The 16,131-nt window shown below is 37.2% G+C and overlaps 1 protein-coding gene across 1 annotated transcript in view; it reads right to left on the bottom strand.

The window, feature by feature from the left end:
• Positions 1–14,685: 14,685 nt before the first annotated feature.
• The window catches only part of LOC111404487 (UDP-glycosyltransferase 74E2-like), a 1,862-nt gene continuing 416 nt past the window's right edge, over positions 14,686–16,131 (bottom strand). The window contains exons 2-3 of the mRNA XM_023033285.1: positions 15,689–16,130; positions 14,686–15,533 (exon numbers count right to left, since the gene is read on the bottom strand). Coding sequence (XP_022889053.1) covers positions 14,835–15,533; positions 15,689–16,130 — 1,141 coding nt within the window. The 3' untranslated portion in view covers positions 14,686–14,834. The remainder of the gene's footprint in view (positions 15,534–15,688; position 16,131) is intronic.

The raw sequence follows: 16,131 nt of genomic DNA, 5'->3' as shown, positions 1-16,131 counted from the left end.
ATCTGGGATCATATATTCAATCCTAAATCTTTCTAGATCGGCCCTCTTTAGCTTGGAGGGATAATCCGACGCCCCCCAATGCACAGAGGTATCTGCTGGGTTATCCAGCCTCTTCCAAATGTTATCCCCCCCAAATATCGCTTTGGCTACTTCGGAGGAGGTCGCCACAACGAACTCATCCATTCTCACTAACTCCAACCCCCTCCCTGAACTAGCACTACCCTCAGAAACCATTTTTTTCAAAACGGAGATGTCTCTAAATATTTACTAAAACTTACGAGTTTAAGTGTTCCTCGATCGAAAATGGTCAAAAAGTAGTGTGTGGTTGCCAAAAATTCAAATTTCTCGTCGAAAATGCTTGAAGAACGTCGGAAAGCACAAAGAGTTTAAAAGCAAATGGTATTTTCTGTTTTCGCAAGAGTGAAAAGCTCCAAAAATGCTCAAGTCCGCCTTTTATAGAGCGCTCCAACTAATCTCCACCGTTGAATTCAAATGTAATCAGTCTAATTCGTCGCATCATCAATCTAGGCTGTTGAAATGAAACGCCAGATTTGATCTACGCCTAAGATTTTGCTGTGACCCTTATGCTCGCATAAAACACGTCGCCTCGGCCACCACAGCCATCAACAATAAATAGCCGCAGCAGCCTTTTAGGGGAATGGGCGCTGCACCCAACTGTCACCTTGAAAATACGCAACAATTGTCAAATCATTTAACATCAGATACGCCAACCTCGCATCGAGTTCCCTACTCAACTTTACAAAGTTTAGATGCACCTGACGTGGAGTCCCCTGTGAGTCATCGCCTCAGTCGTTGCGTTCTCTCCTAAACTTTACAAAGTTTTAGCCATCTTTCAACGCGTCGTCCCTTTTAGGTCAATTCACCGGTGGCAGATGAGCTCCTCACTCAACTTTACAAAACTTAGATGTACCTGACGCGGAGTCCCCTGTAGGACATTGCTTCGGTGGCTGCATTCCCTCCTAAGCTTTACAAAGTTGTAGCCATCTCCCAACACGTCGTCCCTTGTGGGTCAATGCACCGGTGGCAGATGGCTCCTCGCTCAATTTCACCAAGCTTAGACGCACCTGCGCGCGAAGTCCCTTATGGGTCATCACCTCGCGTGTGTTCCCTCCTAACCTTTACAAAGTTTTAGCCATCTCCCAACGCGTCATCCCCTGTGAGTCAGTGCATCGGTAGCAGATGAGCTCCTCACTCGGCTTTATAAAGTTTAGATGCACCTGGCATAGAGTTCCCTGTGGGTCATCGCCTCGGTCGCTGGATTGACCGTCTCCCTACACATCGTCGAGTTGGGCAGCACCTCAATCTCACATACCTCACGCAGTAGCGAAGCTTTAGCACATCTGCCTAGGATCAATGCCTAAGGGAACACAGGAGATCGACCCTCAAAGTTCTCACAAATCACGGTCCCCATCCTAAGGCATACATATCCGATCGGGAAGACAAGTCCACCCATGATATAAATATTCATATCTGGACTTGGGAGACAACTGTTATGCCCTTATCTGAACCACTTCGGAAAGTCCACCACCACATCATGCGAGGTGTGAAACACTCATCCGAAGTGGTTCCGAAGTGACTTCACCAATGGTGGCGATCTGTTATCAAACTACGAGGCATAGGCAATTCTGCGGTACTGACCGAAGCGCCCTCGTCGCTGAATCCAAGGCGAAATGCACTCCGGGTACATCTGTCAGAGGATCCGCCGCCAATTTTAGAATGAGATCTTTGTCAAGATCTTTTCTGCCCCTAAGGTTCAAAGTGATTTGACGTCTCCATGAGACTAGTTGATGTGCCGTATCAACTTTATGTCAATTCAATTCGGGAGAAGTAATTACCCGTCCACTCTATAGACGCGGCTGATTGACGCCTATGAGCAGACGCCTCATACCGTCAGATGTATACACGTGTCCCACATCCAACGGTTCTCCTCACCTAAAAGTACCCAACACTTGGCAAGAGGCAAAGGTAATGAAACTCTTACTACTTATCACTCCATAGCAAGCAAATATATATATATATATATATATATATATATATATATATATTGCACAACATTGGTACTGTTCCGATCACCTGAGCCTAACTTGACCATCGGAGTGTATATGGCCGCCGCCATTCCCGCTGGTTCCGGCCGTGTGCATCTAACCGTGTGTTAATTGTGCGCAAGGAGAAATACGTGGAATGGCTATCAGTTGGCCACGTGGAGGGCCCAACTTTCGAGGTCAACAGTAAACATAATGGTGGATATTTACAATCATGCCACAATTTTTTGTTTGTTGGATTTTTAATTCAAATAAGGTTCCAAACCTACCTTCACTTCTCGTCCCACTTCTATGTTTCAAAAAAAATTTCTTTCAATTTTATCCTCTGACTTTAATTACGAGCACATCTTCTTGTTCATAATAATAATAATTATTATTATTAAGTTACTATGTTAGCGTGCTTAGAAATGATAAGCAAATATTTTCTCAAACTTTTATATTTATTTTTTCCTTCGCTTATTTAAAAATATAAGGGGGTATAAGTCTTTTTTTATTAATCCCAACGAAATTTTGGGAAGGAAAATATCATCGACGACAGAGATGTGCTGATTGATTTACGAGTTGTTTGACAAAGCCTTCAATAAATATTTTAGCATATATTGATTAGAAATTGATGAAATTACAGTCGAAAAGTTGAAGGCTGTTTGAGACCCATTTTATTATAAGAATATATTTTTGAATATTAGATTGATGGAGAAATGTGGATAAAAAATAAAAAAAAAGGTTTTATATTTGCGTGTAATATTATTTTATTGAAAAATATACTGTTGAAAGGAAGATAGAGAAAGGACATTTTGAAAATAATGGAAATCAAACAAGGGCTTGATAAAAAAAATTGTGAATCCAATAAAATGTGCGGTTGAAATTAACTGTTAAATTTAACCTTAATTTTTTTCACAACTTTCAAGCTTTTCCAAACAAGTACTACATGTTGATAATTTGAATGTGACGAAAAAGCAAGTCGGGAATATAAGTGATATGAGAAACATAAAGTTGTCTACTTTAAAATAACCGTATATAAAATACATAAAATAGTGAAAATGATAGACAAGTGGAATCACAAAAATTTATGAAAAACAATCAAGTTTCCATGATATAAAACTTAAAAAATACAAAATGATTGAATAAATAAATGAAAGTCATTTTTTTTCCATGCGCGCACACACAAAAAAATAAATAAATAAAAAATAATTCAAGATAAGTAAGAGTAGAAAATATTTAATTATGATCGAATAATCTAATAAAATTGAAAAGGTCATTGTCGTAACCTCAGTTGTATTCTGCAAACGTTTTGTCATTTTTTAGTCGTAAATGGTTCTTTAATCAACTAAATTTTGAAGACCTTTGTGCATAAAAAGGAAAATACAATTCTGTTTTTGAGATTTTGGAATTAAAATGGAAAAATCAAACTTTAGAGGTTGGAGAAAAACTTGTTAGAGTTGCATTTTTCTCCCCAAAATAATAATAATTATTATAATAATAATCAGCAATTTTAAGTAAAAAGTCAAACTTTAAAGGAGTTTGAAATGATGCACCAAAATTACTTTTTTTTTTAATTGAGTTTCACTTATTGTTTTGGTGCAGCCGATGAAAACGAGCAGAATCCTAGTCAAAATGGAGCGATTATTTTCTTCTCTTCTTGCTCCAATTCCAGGTCTCATTTTTAAGTAAATTTTGTTATTAGAATTTCTTGACTAAATTTTGTTATTAAAATTTGTTATCTAAGTAATCTTATTCAAAATGTGTAATGGCATTAACATAAAGCACCCATTGTTTGGTTTGTTTGAAGTACTTGTACATGGCGTCAAACCTTAGCAAATTCTTTCTTTCTTTAATGGAGTTTCATTGCTTGATTTGATGCACATGATGAAAACAAGCAAAAATTCGTCCCTCGAGGCATAATCCAGTGGTGCAAAGGACAGGAGTGAGGTAATCTCAACTTTACTGATAGTTGCAGTGTGAGGGTTTGATTCCTGATATATGAAATTGGACTCTTTGTAGGCACCACTATACAAGCAAACTCTTGTTCTCTAGCCTGTCACAATGCTTCAGGGGTTGACAGCGGGGGCACTTAAAATTGGGGTTCAACCTTTTTTTAACAAGCAACAATTCATCCAAAACAAGTATGTGATATTGTACATATGATGATACAGTTTGTTGAACAATCAGTGGCGGGGGTAAACATTTGGAGTTGGTGGAGCACAATCAAATTAAGTTGCAAAAAAATTTACGCTTTCAAGTTTTTATACGTTTATATAGAACTTGATTAAAAATCGTACTTGATTTCAAGTATCCTATAGAACCATATCAAAAATCAAAATCAAACTGCATATTAAATGGTTATCAAAAATCAAAACCCCGAACTGCAATTGAAGGTTGAACCTGATGTCACAAACAACAAATTGATAGAAATTTACATATTACAGATATCAATAGATCGGAGCCACTGAATGGGATTGTGAAATTAGATTTTTTACTGTACTGAGTACTGACCATATCACTCTGGTAGACAACGATGGGAGTCAGGGACCAGTTTGCATCGTCGAAGAGGAGTCGGGGTCAGGCAATGACGGACGGGTTCTTTGAATTTAGTAATGGAAGTCGCCATTGAAGGTGCCATGATCAGGGGAGGATTCTTTAAACTTTGCTTCTAAATATCTATATCTATAACATATTAAAATATCACATGAAGAGAGATTTATTTTTTGGAAGATTTTAACTCCCTTCCTCACAATTCAATTATTTCAATAATACCTTACTTTTCGTTTTTCGATATGTAATAAATACTACAAAATTATTGTCATTTTATGAAATTTGTATCATTAATTCTCAATTAATCAACATTCACATTAATCTAGATTCAATGAATTTTCACTTGATAAATCTTGAATTATGTGAAATTAGAGTTATTATAAATGAATTTATTCATATTCATAATCTGGAAATTTAAATGGGTGTTTAAATTTATGTATTAACAATTATTTTTTATATATTAAATGTAATATAAAAAGACTACTCATTTATAATATTTCATTATTATAAAAAAATTGAATAGTAGAAATTTACTTGTAAGAATCCAATTTGAGTTTAATTTTTTCTCTTAAATTTTTATGCTAAATTTTATTTTCTTTGATTCGTTCGAGACTTATCAAATCCTCCAATATATTGATATCAAATATTACTTTTACATCACTTACAAAATATTTTAGAATAATGTGCAATGCACGTTCAACTTTGACTAACTAATTGAATCAAAAGTGCTAACCCAACAATTATTTGGTATGGATGGGAGCTGACGGGGTTTTGATAAGCTTAAGTACATGTTTAATAGATATTTTGATAATTGATTTTTTTGATCGTTAGAGATAAAGTATGTCCTACCTGTGAGAGAAAAATTCAAAAATAAAGGTTAAAATAGTGAAATAATGTAAAAAAATTAATTCTAATTGAATTAAAATCTCTACTAAACTGTAGTTTGGTAATGGAACGATTCATTTCTTGTTTGTGATTTTGGAGTCTATTAATTTGAGAGAAGGAAAAAATGAAGAATCCTTTAAAGTTGGTGGGTCATTTGACCCACTATGGATCCGCGAGAAAATAGTGGCCAACAACCGGTTAACCCGGCCAATTTTCCAAAGAGGCTTTTGACCAGTTAAAAAAAATGCAAAATTATTTAAAACGGTGAAAACCAACAAAAATCAAGAGAAATCTAATTTTACCCCTTGCAAGGAAAAAGAAGCAGAAAGCGAGTGGAAAAGTACTGTAGTGCAGTTGACCCAGTCACCGACAAAGAAGGAAAAACAGGAGACGCAGTTGGCCATTTCTCTCTGAAGAAGGTAAGATTTTTATACAAAAAAAAACCCATGTTTCTATTTTTATTTTTGGAAAAAAGTCTGATTTTATATATATATGCTGAGAAATCCTTGTGTAAATGTGGAATTTGGGTTCTTATTGTTTGGGAAGGAGTGGAGATCGCCGGAAAATGGAGTTTTCCGACGATCTCCATGGCCAGAAATGGGAGGTGCCGACTGGGCACGCCGTTCGAGAGCTCCCGTGCCTAGCCGGCTCGGTCGCCCAGACGACCCAGTTGACTGGGTCGTCTGGGCGAAGGTACCCAGTCAACTAGGCAACCCAGTTGACTTGCCTAGTTGACTGGGCCACCTGGCCCAAGCGACCCAGTTGACCCAGTCGACTAGGCACCTGGGCCGGCCGTTATTTTGGGCCGTGGGTTTTTTTCTTCTGTAATTATTGAAGTTAATTAAATAATTATTAATGGCTTATATTTTGTTCTCTAATATGTAATTATTTATTTGAATTGCTTAATTTGAATGTATATTATGTATTTAAAATTATTTATTGTAAATATAAGATGTAAATGTTATATTATTTATCGAAATATTTATTAGTTGCTAATTTATATTAATTAATTATTTTATATTAAGTAATAGTAAAAAAATTAAAAGAAATAGTATAATATTAAATAAGTAATATATATATATATAAAGAATTTAAATAAATATTTAAACATTTGTAAAATAATAAAAATAAGCAATTAAATTTGAAAATTAAATTAGCAAAAAAATTAATCTTTTGAAAAGCAATTAAAATAAATTTGTAAATATGAAATAAGCATTATGTATAAAGAATTAAAATTAGTATTTAAACATTCATTAAAATTAAAAAACTAAATTAAGTGTTAGAAAAATAATTAAAAGAAATAATTAAATATTAAATAACATATATATATATATATATAATTTAAATACATATTTAAACATTTGTAAAACAATAAAAATACGCAATTAAATTTGAAAATTAAAATATTAATCAAATTAAGTTTTTGCAAAGCAATTAAAATAAATTTGTAAATATGAAATAAGCATTATGCGTAAATAATTAAAATAAGCATTTAAACATTCATTAAAAATGAAAAAGTAAATTAAGTGTTAAAAAAATAATTAAAATATTAAAATAAACTATCAAAATAAGTGTTATTAAAATAATTAATTACATGTTAAATAAGTAATATGCATAAAGAATTTAAATAAATATATAAACATTTGTGAAATAATAAAAATAAACAATTAAATTAGGATATGAAAATGTCAATTAAATTAATTTTTTACGAAGCAATGAAAATAAATTTGTAAATATGAAATAAGCAATATGCGTAAAGAATTAAAATAAGTGTTTAAACATTAATTAAAAATGAAAAAGTAGATTAAGTGTTAGATAAATAATTAAAATAAGCAATTAAAATATTAAAAGAAACGATCAAATTAGCAAATCAAGTATATGGAAAATAGTAATTTACGTTCATTTTCTTTATTCCGTTATCGGTTGGTTATTGCATCTAGTAGCAGTGTGTTAGTATATTTTTTTAATATTTTTGTTTATCGAACATCATTTACATAGGGTTCTAATATTTGAAATTTTGCAGGATGGAATATCTTCTGGACGACGCTATCAAACAGATCCTTGGTAAAGTTACGTCGACATCGCTTTGGTATTAGATTTGCTGGATGACGATCGCGCAGACATATTACGTCGATCATGCTTATGGCCATTGTATTCGTTGCGTGATGTACAGTGGTCTGAGCAGCTGCTCGATGCCCTGTTATGTCGCTTGCTGAAGCCAGATAACGGAGACGCCCTCCATTTTGATCTTGGGGGCAAGGTAGCCACGTTCTCCATATTTGAGTTTGCCCTCGTTACTGGACTGCGATGTACGGACGATACAGAGGCAAGGCCTGTGTTCCGAGGAACATGAGGCCGTTGAATACATATTTTCATGGACAGATGACGGTTACTCTAGCGTAGTTAGGAGATGCATTAAGGAGATGTGATCGGATGTCTGATAGGCTAAAGTTGGGCTTGGTGCTTTTCATCGAGAGCATACTCCGGTGTCATCACAAGAAGACATCGATTGACATTTTCCATTTGGAGTTGTTGATGTTATTGATGCCTTCAACAACTACCCATGGGGCAGGAGATGTTTTCTTGATACATTACGCGTGTTTAAGAGGGGTTTTCAATACCAAAGGGGGATAAGCCCGAGCGCAAGTACGATGCATATGGACTGCCGTTGGCACTGCAAGTATATGTTTAAATTAATGAATTACCTACACTTTTTTTATTGAATTCTATACATAATAATTGTAATTGCTTCAGATATGGGTGTATGAGACTGTCCCCATCTTGGCCAGTCAGTGTGCGAGGAGAGGATAGCGGATGCATCACTGACGAGCACAAGACAAGCCGCTTGCCAGACAGTTATCGACTCTCCTCGAAGATCCTGAGGTATGTATTATACAATTGCTATTTATGTTGTAAGTCCTTTTACAATCTGAATACGTAGTCATTAACTGTGACATATCAAAATGACAGCTTGAAGTTTTCACTGAATTGGCACCGTCGATCGAGGAGGAGAGTCAGTTTTATATTCGCGAATTGCCTCTTCGTATTGCGCATGACGATCAGATGCCTGAGTCCAGGATGGATCGAGATAGGGTATGTTACTGTGCAGGATTTGTTAAATATCGCTTTGATCTTGTAATTAAGTACTTCACTTGTAATATTTATTTTTTCAGGAGGACCGTTCAGTACTTCCTCCATTGAGGATATCACCTCCACCGAGGAGAGCACGTCCAGCGAGGATGTCACGTCCGTTGAGAAGATCACGTCCGGCTACGCCAGAGGTTCAGATGCCTGATTCCAGCGTTGATCGAGATAGAGTATGTTACTTAAAAATAATTCTTCGATTGTCGTTTTATTTTATTTGTTAGGTTATTCATCTGTAATAGTTATTTTTTCAGGAGGGCCGTCCAGTATCACCTCCTGCACCTAGTCCCCGTGCTTCGACAATTGATTTGTTCAAACTCCTGATGGAGATGAAAGGAGACATGGCAGAGTCACGGGATAATGTCGTGACACTACGAGCTGAGTTTGGGGACATGGCACAGTTACGATACGATGTCATGATGTTACGAGCTGGGTTAGGAGACTTTCATGCTAAGGTTACAACGATACGGGGTGACATAGCAGGCCTACGTGGGACGGGCGATTATCGAGATGGAGGAGCTAGCAGAGGGACAAGTCACTATCAGGACGGAGAGGGTGATGGAGGGACTGGTGGCTATCGAGACAGAGGGACTGGCGGTTATCGGGACGAAGGGGTCGGTGGTTATCAGGGGGAAGGGGGTCAGATGGGGTATGTTGACTCATCGTGGCTATCAATTGCTGCATTTGATTCATTTTTAAATGACACAATGGGGATGGAGGAACGAGAGAGGATACCTGTGGTGGAGGGGGTGCCCGTGCAGGAAATACCTAAGGACGTGGACGGGGTACCCGAGGAGGAGAGGGTACCGGAGATGGAAGTGGAGGTGGAGGTGGAGGTGGTACCCGAGATGACGTCACCCGATGCAGAGGGGATACCCGAGGAGGTGGGGGTGCCCGTGCAAGGAATACCTGAGGACGTCGAGGGGGTATCGGAGGTGGAGGTGGTACCCGTACAGGGGATACCCGGGGATGCCGAGGGGGCACCGGAGGAGGATAGGGTACTGGAGGTGGAGGTGGTACCTGTGCACGGGATACCCGGGGATGTTGAGGGGGCACCGGAGGAGGAGAGGGTACCGGAGGTGGAGGTGGTACTCGAGAAGAGGCCAGACTCGCCGAACGTGGTCTTTGTGTCGGAGGAGGTGGTCTCGATAGTGGGGAGGGGGTCGTCCCGATGGCTAGGGAGATGGAGATTCCCGAGACGCATGAGGAGAGGACGATGGCTGTTGACGTGCTGGAGCGGGTGGTCGGCAAGAGGCCAAGGGTGCCATCACAGTACATTCTTTCTCCCTTTACCGCGGAGGCGAAGAGGAGAAGGTTCGTCGACGGGACGCACCCGAATTTATTCAGGGAGGTGGACCACGCCAAGTGGAAAGCCTTTGAGACAGAGTGGAGAGCACTGCAGCCTGGGTAAGTTTTGTATTTTATATAATTAGTATAGTACGCAGACGCAGACGCTGACACATGTATACTTCTTATAACTAAAAATTCTGTTCTTATTTTTTTAGGGCCAGCCGCACGATTGTTGAGAAGACGATCTCAAATGCTTACAAGTAGTTCCACGACATCACCACTTCGGGGGCTTGGCTCGCCGACGATGTAAGTGAAATGAAAATATTGTTATTTATTATGTATGTTCAAAATCAATTTTTTAAATGAAATTCATAGATTAACTCCTTTCTTTATTGGTGTTTCTTGATGTAGCACATCGACTTGAGCATGGATTTGCTACGAGATCGTGCTGAAAGACATCCAAAATCGTTCAACATTCCTGGCAGACTCTATTGAACACCGAGTTCATCCGTGCCGTTGACATTGAGTACCAGTCGTTCCAAGTTATGGGTAGCGAGTACACGGTGCCGGAATATATGATGGAATGAGTCGTAGGGATGTGGCTGAGTGTCGGTGGAAAGCCATGGGATGACTGTATGCACATGCCAGTATGTGTGAATCATCACTACATTGCAGTGAAAATCGTATTCGCCGACTCCACGATGTATGGGTACGACCCCGATCATTCATGCCTCACACAAGGCCAGCTCGAGCAAAATCTAGAGTTGGTGTCTGTGATCGTTCCCATGATAGTTAGACGAGCGAACATCACTGTACAGGACAGATTGGCCATCGTGCGGAACACGACGACGGCGAGGCAGCAAATATCGTAAGTGTTTGTAATTTTATTTTTGTTACTTACATTTTAGGTTTTAACTAATTTTCGATGTGCTAATACAACATTATTTAATTGTATGGATAATTGTGGCATGTTCGTCATCAAGTACATAAAATTTTTGAGTGTGGCACATAAGGTTGATGCAATCAACCAGACATGGATACAAAATTGGAAAAATAAACTAGCATGTGATTTATTTGAATTTAATGGGAATCCGTAAATAATTGTACATATTTTTACATTTATTTAAACATTGTACAATTCATTCATTTATTTGTAATTACGAAAGAATTGTAAAATGTTAATTATTTATTAATATTTAAATATTTATTTTACAATGCAGCCTACTGTGTAATGTAGTGTCTAGAAAAAGTTTCGATTTCAAATAATTAACATAAATAATATGCATAACAAATGAATGTAATGAATGAAATGTTTAAAAAAAAATACTAAATCTAATAATTTACATAAATAATATGCATAAATAATTAACGTCAATGTTATAAATAATTACATTGCCAATAGTTATTAAAATTACACATCTGTTACATTGTCATGCAGAGGAATCTAACTTATACAATATCTTTTAGTATGCCATGTTGCACCGCACTTACGAGGCTGGGGAAACTCTCCGGTAGATGGTATTCTAGACGTATGTGTACGTCCAGGAGTACGTGGTGCAACTGCTGGTGGCAACAAGTTATTCGGTGGGAGAATGTGGTTGGGCACTTCCCACTCGACTTCATTTGGTACAGGAAATATTGTTTCTGCATATGCTGCTCTCCAATAATCAGTCATGTAATACACACTGCTTAAGGTGTATGGTGGTAATCCTCTATGCACAGCCACTGCCACTGCATGTGTACACGGAAAACTCTCCAACTGAAACCGTCTACACGTGCACGTATTATTATTCAAGTCCACAATGTATCCGAAATTATGTGCACATCTCACGAAGAAGCGAAATTGATCCAGTGGTTCTACATATACCTTTCTTGCCACATCTAGAGTCTTGAAGAGCTTATCTTCTTGAGCCGGGGTTAGCACACTTGCACAACTCTATGATTCCTTACGTCGAACATGAAACCACTGTTGTAGCTTATCACGAATGTTCTCAATCATTGCGAGAATTGGTAACTCTCGATCTTTCTTGACTAAAGCGTTAAGCGACTCCGCATTGTTCGACGTCATCATGTTGTATCGACGTCCTGGAAAATGTGATCGTGCCCAATGTTCAATCCCCATCTCTGTTAGATACTCCCATGCAGCATGCGATTTACTGCATATTTTGACCATGAACTTATCAAACTCTTCAAAACTGTAAGCCTCTACAGCTCTCCTAAACAATGCAACGACGCCATTGTCTCGATACCTGGTCTTCAAGTTTCCCTGTATATGGTACATACAATAACCATGATGTGCCTCGGGGAAGACTTCGGCGATACCATTTATTATTGATTGCCCTCGATCGGTTACGAATGCAAGATTTTCGACATCTCCAATTACTTCCCTCAACTTCGTGAAAAACCAACTCATCGCTACATCATTTTCTCCGTCGACTCTGTCGAATGCAAGATAGTAAATTTGGATATTTGTATCTTGACATGTTGCAATAATCAACTTGTCCCCGTATCTCGCTTTAAGGGTTGTACCGTCGACTAAGATAAGGGGTCGCATTGCATTTCGAAATCCTCGAACACATTGTCCAAGGGTCATAAAGAAATATTTGAAACGATTTTCGTCATCCTTCTCAATAAAAAATGCTGACCCAGTATTAATTCTTCCCATGTTATAGCAATACCTGGCCAATGTAAATAAAAATAATCATAATTTAGATAATATATTAAATATTAAATGAACAGAAAAATAAACAATTCAATTAAATAATTAATTACATATAAATAAACAATTGAAATTAAATAATTAAAATTTAAAATAACAAAGAAATAAATACTTAAACAATGAAATACCTGGCTAATTTAGCATAACTCTCCTCGGTCGAACCCATCAAATCCTCCAATGCACATTTTTTAGCCTTCCAAGCCTTCTGATAGCTCATGACCACCCCGTACTCTCGTCGAACGTCATTAATGATGTCCGAATGTCTGTAGATCGTTTGTGGATCCTGAAACTTGTGCATTATTTCTCGACCAATGAACCATGATTGGGCTTGCCTATGATCATTTCGACGAATACCCATTTCGCAAGTATGTTCCTGTGCATACTTACGGACTACAAAGAACTCATTCGCGTCTATCTTAGTCGCTTGCAAACGCCAATGGCAACTGTCGTCAACGCGGATAATTGTGTACGTCGACTTGTTTGATTTCTTCACTTTAAACTCGAAGTTATGTTTTAAAGCAATCCGGTGCACAGTTTCTTGCAATTCTTTTTTTGATTCGAATAGTTGCTCGACATATACATCTTCATCATCGGAAACTACACGCGAACAATTAGAGGACCGTATACTCGGTCCGGTCTGTGAGCTCCCACCCGACTCATGTCTCCTACGGGATAAAGCAATCAAATTTTCGTTTGTAAATGCGTTTTTATTCTCGTTGTCTTCAACTATTGATGGAATTCTGTGCGTAAAAATGTGATCATAGTGAGTAGCAGTGGTCTCGGGAATAACCACATCATCTTCACGAACAATCTGAATTGTATCCCAAACATCATTTACATTACGATTCTCTTCATTTGAAATTTCGTGTTCACCCTCGTGGACATTCTTCCCTAATAAGGTTAAGCAAATAGGAGTCAACTTTCGGCCTTGGTTCAATTTAATTAGATGTTTCATTTCCACTTTAGAAGTAACTTTCATAGGTGGAATTGGAATGTTTGAATGCTTATGAAACAAAAATTCCGACTCCATATCATACTGAGAGGGATCGACATTAAGCATGTTTTATATATCACTGTACATTTCTGCAAACGATGTACTCATTGTTATAAAAATTGCTTTAACCTCATGTCCTTCACTCGTCGATTTCCATTCTCACTTAGCATTTTCATTCATTTGAAATCCACCTAAGTAACAAATTGGGACACATGCTGATGCCATATCTGCCATAAATTAAAAATAAGGAATTAATATATAATTTTTTAAATTGTTCATTTCATATTTAATTTAATTTTATATTTTAAATAATTCATTGATTATTTTAATTGTTTCAAAAATATTTATTTCAATTAGTATTAAATATTCATAAATATTTATTTCAATAAACATATATTAATGAACAAATAAATTCTAAAATCTGAAAGGAAAGGGGAGGGAAAAAAAATTAGGCCGGCTGGACACAGCCGGCTGGAAATATTTGGCCCAGCTTTTTTCGTCTGTTTAATCTGAAATTTACGCTCGAATTTTTTATTTTTCCCTTTTTCAATGAAATAATGTTTAAATATTTATTTTACAGACACCTATAAATTTTTCCTGTAAAATATATGCATACAGAGATGAATTTTTTTTGTTGTTTTTGCTATAAAAAAATTATAAATTTGTGTTTAAATACTGTAAAATTCATCTACCTTTGTCAAAAAAAGATTTAAAGATTCAAACAGTAAATTTAACTAAAATAAAATTAAAATTACATATTTACACTTACCAATTTCCAATGCTGACTGTGAGTATTGTTTCTTTGTTGAACCTTTGATAATTTTGGGAGATTTCAATATTCTTGCAGATAGAACGAAAAAATTCTTTTTTACTGTATTGGAAAAATTGATACGCAAAACTGATTTTGAAATTTACGTATGGAAGTAACTGAATTTATTTAAACATTTAAGGGTATTATTGTCTTTCAAAGAATTGATATACTTTTGTAGTTGTGAAACATAAATAAGGACATAATTTTCTTTTTATTGACAAGAGGCCAATATGGTGAATACAAAAAAAAAAAAAATGATCAAACTCAAAAATTGGTTGTTTGACCAAGCCAATTTAAAAAGTACCCTGTGGATCCGCCCCTATTATGTAGAATTGAACCTGTTCTTTTTAACCGTCTAATGTTGTGGACTCTGGTATAGCAAACAAGCAGTAAACTTCAACTTCTTGAAAGTTGGATCACGAATTCTGTAATATTTTTGTGTGAGCTTCCTCCTTCACTGACAGCTTCTTTTGCCAGTTGCTTCCAGTTGCTGGCATTTCTTCTAATCTCATTTCCTCTTTCTTCTTGCATTATTTCTCTTACACTCCCTGCAATTTCTTCTCTAGTTACAAAATCATTTTCGTCGGCCTTAGTACGGACCCCTATTTGCCATACATCAGCAATTAACTTGGCAGTCGTGGTTTGATCTGTCCATTGAGCCATAGCCACCATAGGCACTCCAAAACTCAATGCTTCAAGAGTCGAGTTCCACCCACAATGTGTTACAAAGCACCCGATTGCTGGGTGAGCCAATACTTGAAGCTGGGAACACCAATTCACTATTAGACCTTTCTCCAAGACAAAATCTGGCGGGAGCTTGCTCTCTTCAGAAGCTCTAACTACCCATAAGAAGAAGCAGTTGCTTTCGACCAATCCACGAGCTATTTCTTCCATTTGCTTTTCTCCGGGGGTGACTAAGCTTCCAAATGATACGTAGACTACGGAGCCATTCTCTTTTGTCTCCAACCATTTCAAGTAAGCTTCAGCATCTGGCTTGAACAGGCTGAGGCCATATTCAATGTCGTCTGTGTGCAATGGTGGAATAGTCGGGCCTATTGTCAGAATCGGACCTTCGCTTGCAATCCATTTCAATATCTGCAGAGGATAAAGTTCAGCCATTTTCCTCGAAAATAAAGCTAGTATTTCCATTCTGTAGTATAGGACTCGGCTGGATAATTTTAAAGGAGAGAAATATGCAAAAAAATCTGTTAGTTGTAAATTGTAATTGAAGGTCAATAGATAAGCCCTACCTCATCTTCAAGCTTGTCAAAAGTGTTAAACAAGCGCCAATCTGCATCCCGGTACGTTGAAAATTGATCGATAAGAAGATTAAAAAGAGCTGTATACGCGCCTGTGTCGTATATAAGAGAAGGCAAATCTTTTAACTTGAGCGGTGGCATAGCAGGCAACATTATATCGGAGCCCTCATCTTCATTAGGAATCTTGAGTGTCCCTTGTTTCATGTGATAAAAGATTGAGCAAACAGTACAGGGCTGCGTAAAAAGTACTGCCCCTTTGAGGCCTAGCTGATGAGCTATGTCCAAAGTCCACGGAAGCACTGAATCATAAACAATGGCTTTCGCAGGGTAGCTAGATTGCTTATGTTTCTCGATGAGTCGAGGCAATCCCTGAGTGATTGTCTCTTTAAAGTTGTTGATAAAGACCTGATAGACGTCGCCTTCACTGGTGGTGG

This window comes from Olea europaea, chromosome 11, assembly GCF_002742605.1.
Source record: "Olea europaea var. sylvestris chromosome 11, O_europaea_v1, whole genome shotgun sequence".
Classification (NCBI taxonomy): domain Eukaryota; kingdom Viridiplantae; phylum Streptophyta; class Magnoliopsida; order Lamiales; family Oleaceae; genus Olea; species Olea europaea.
This window is presented reverse-complemented; position numbering and strand designations above follow the sequence as displayed.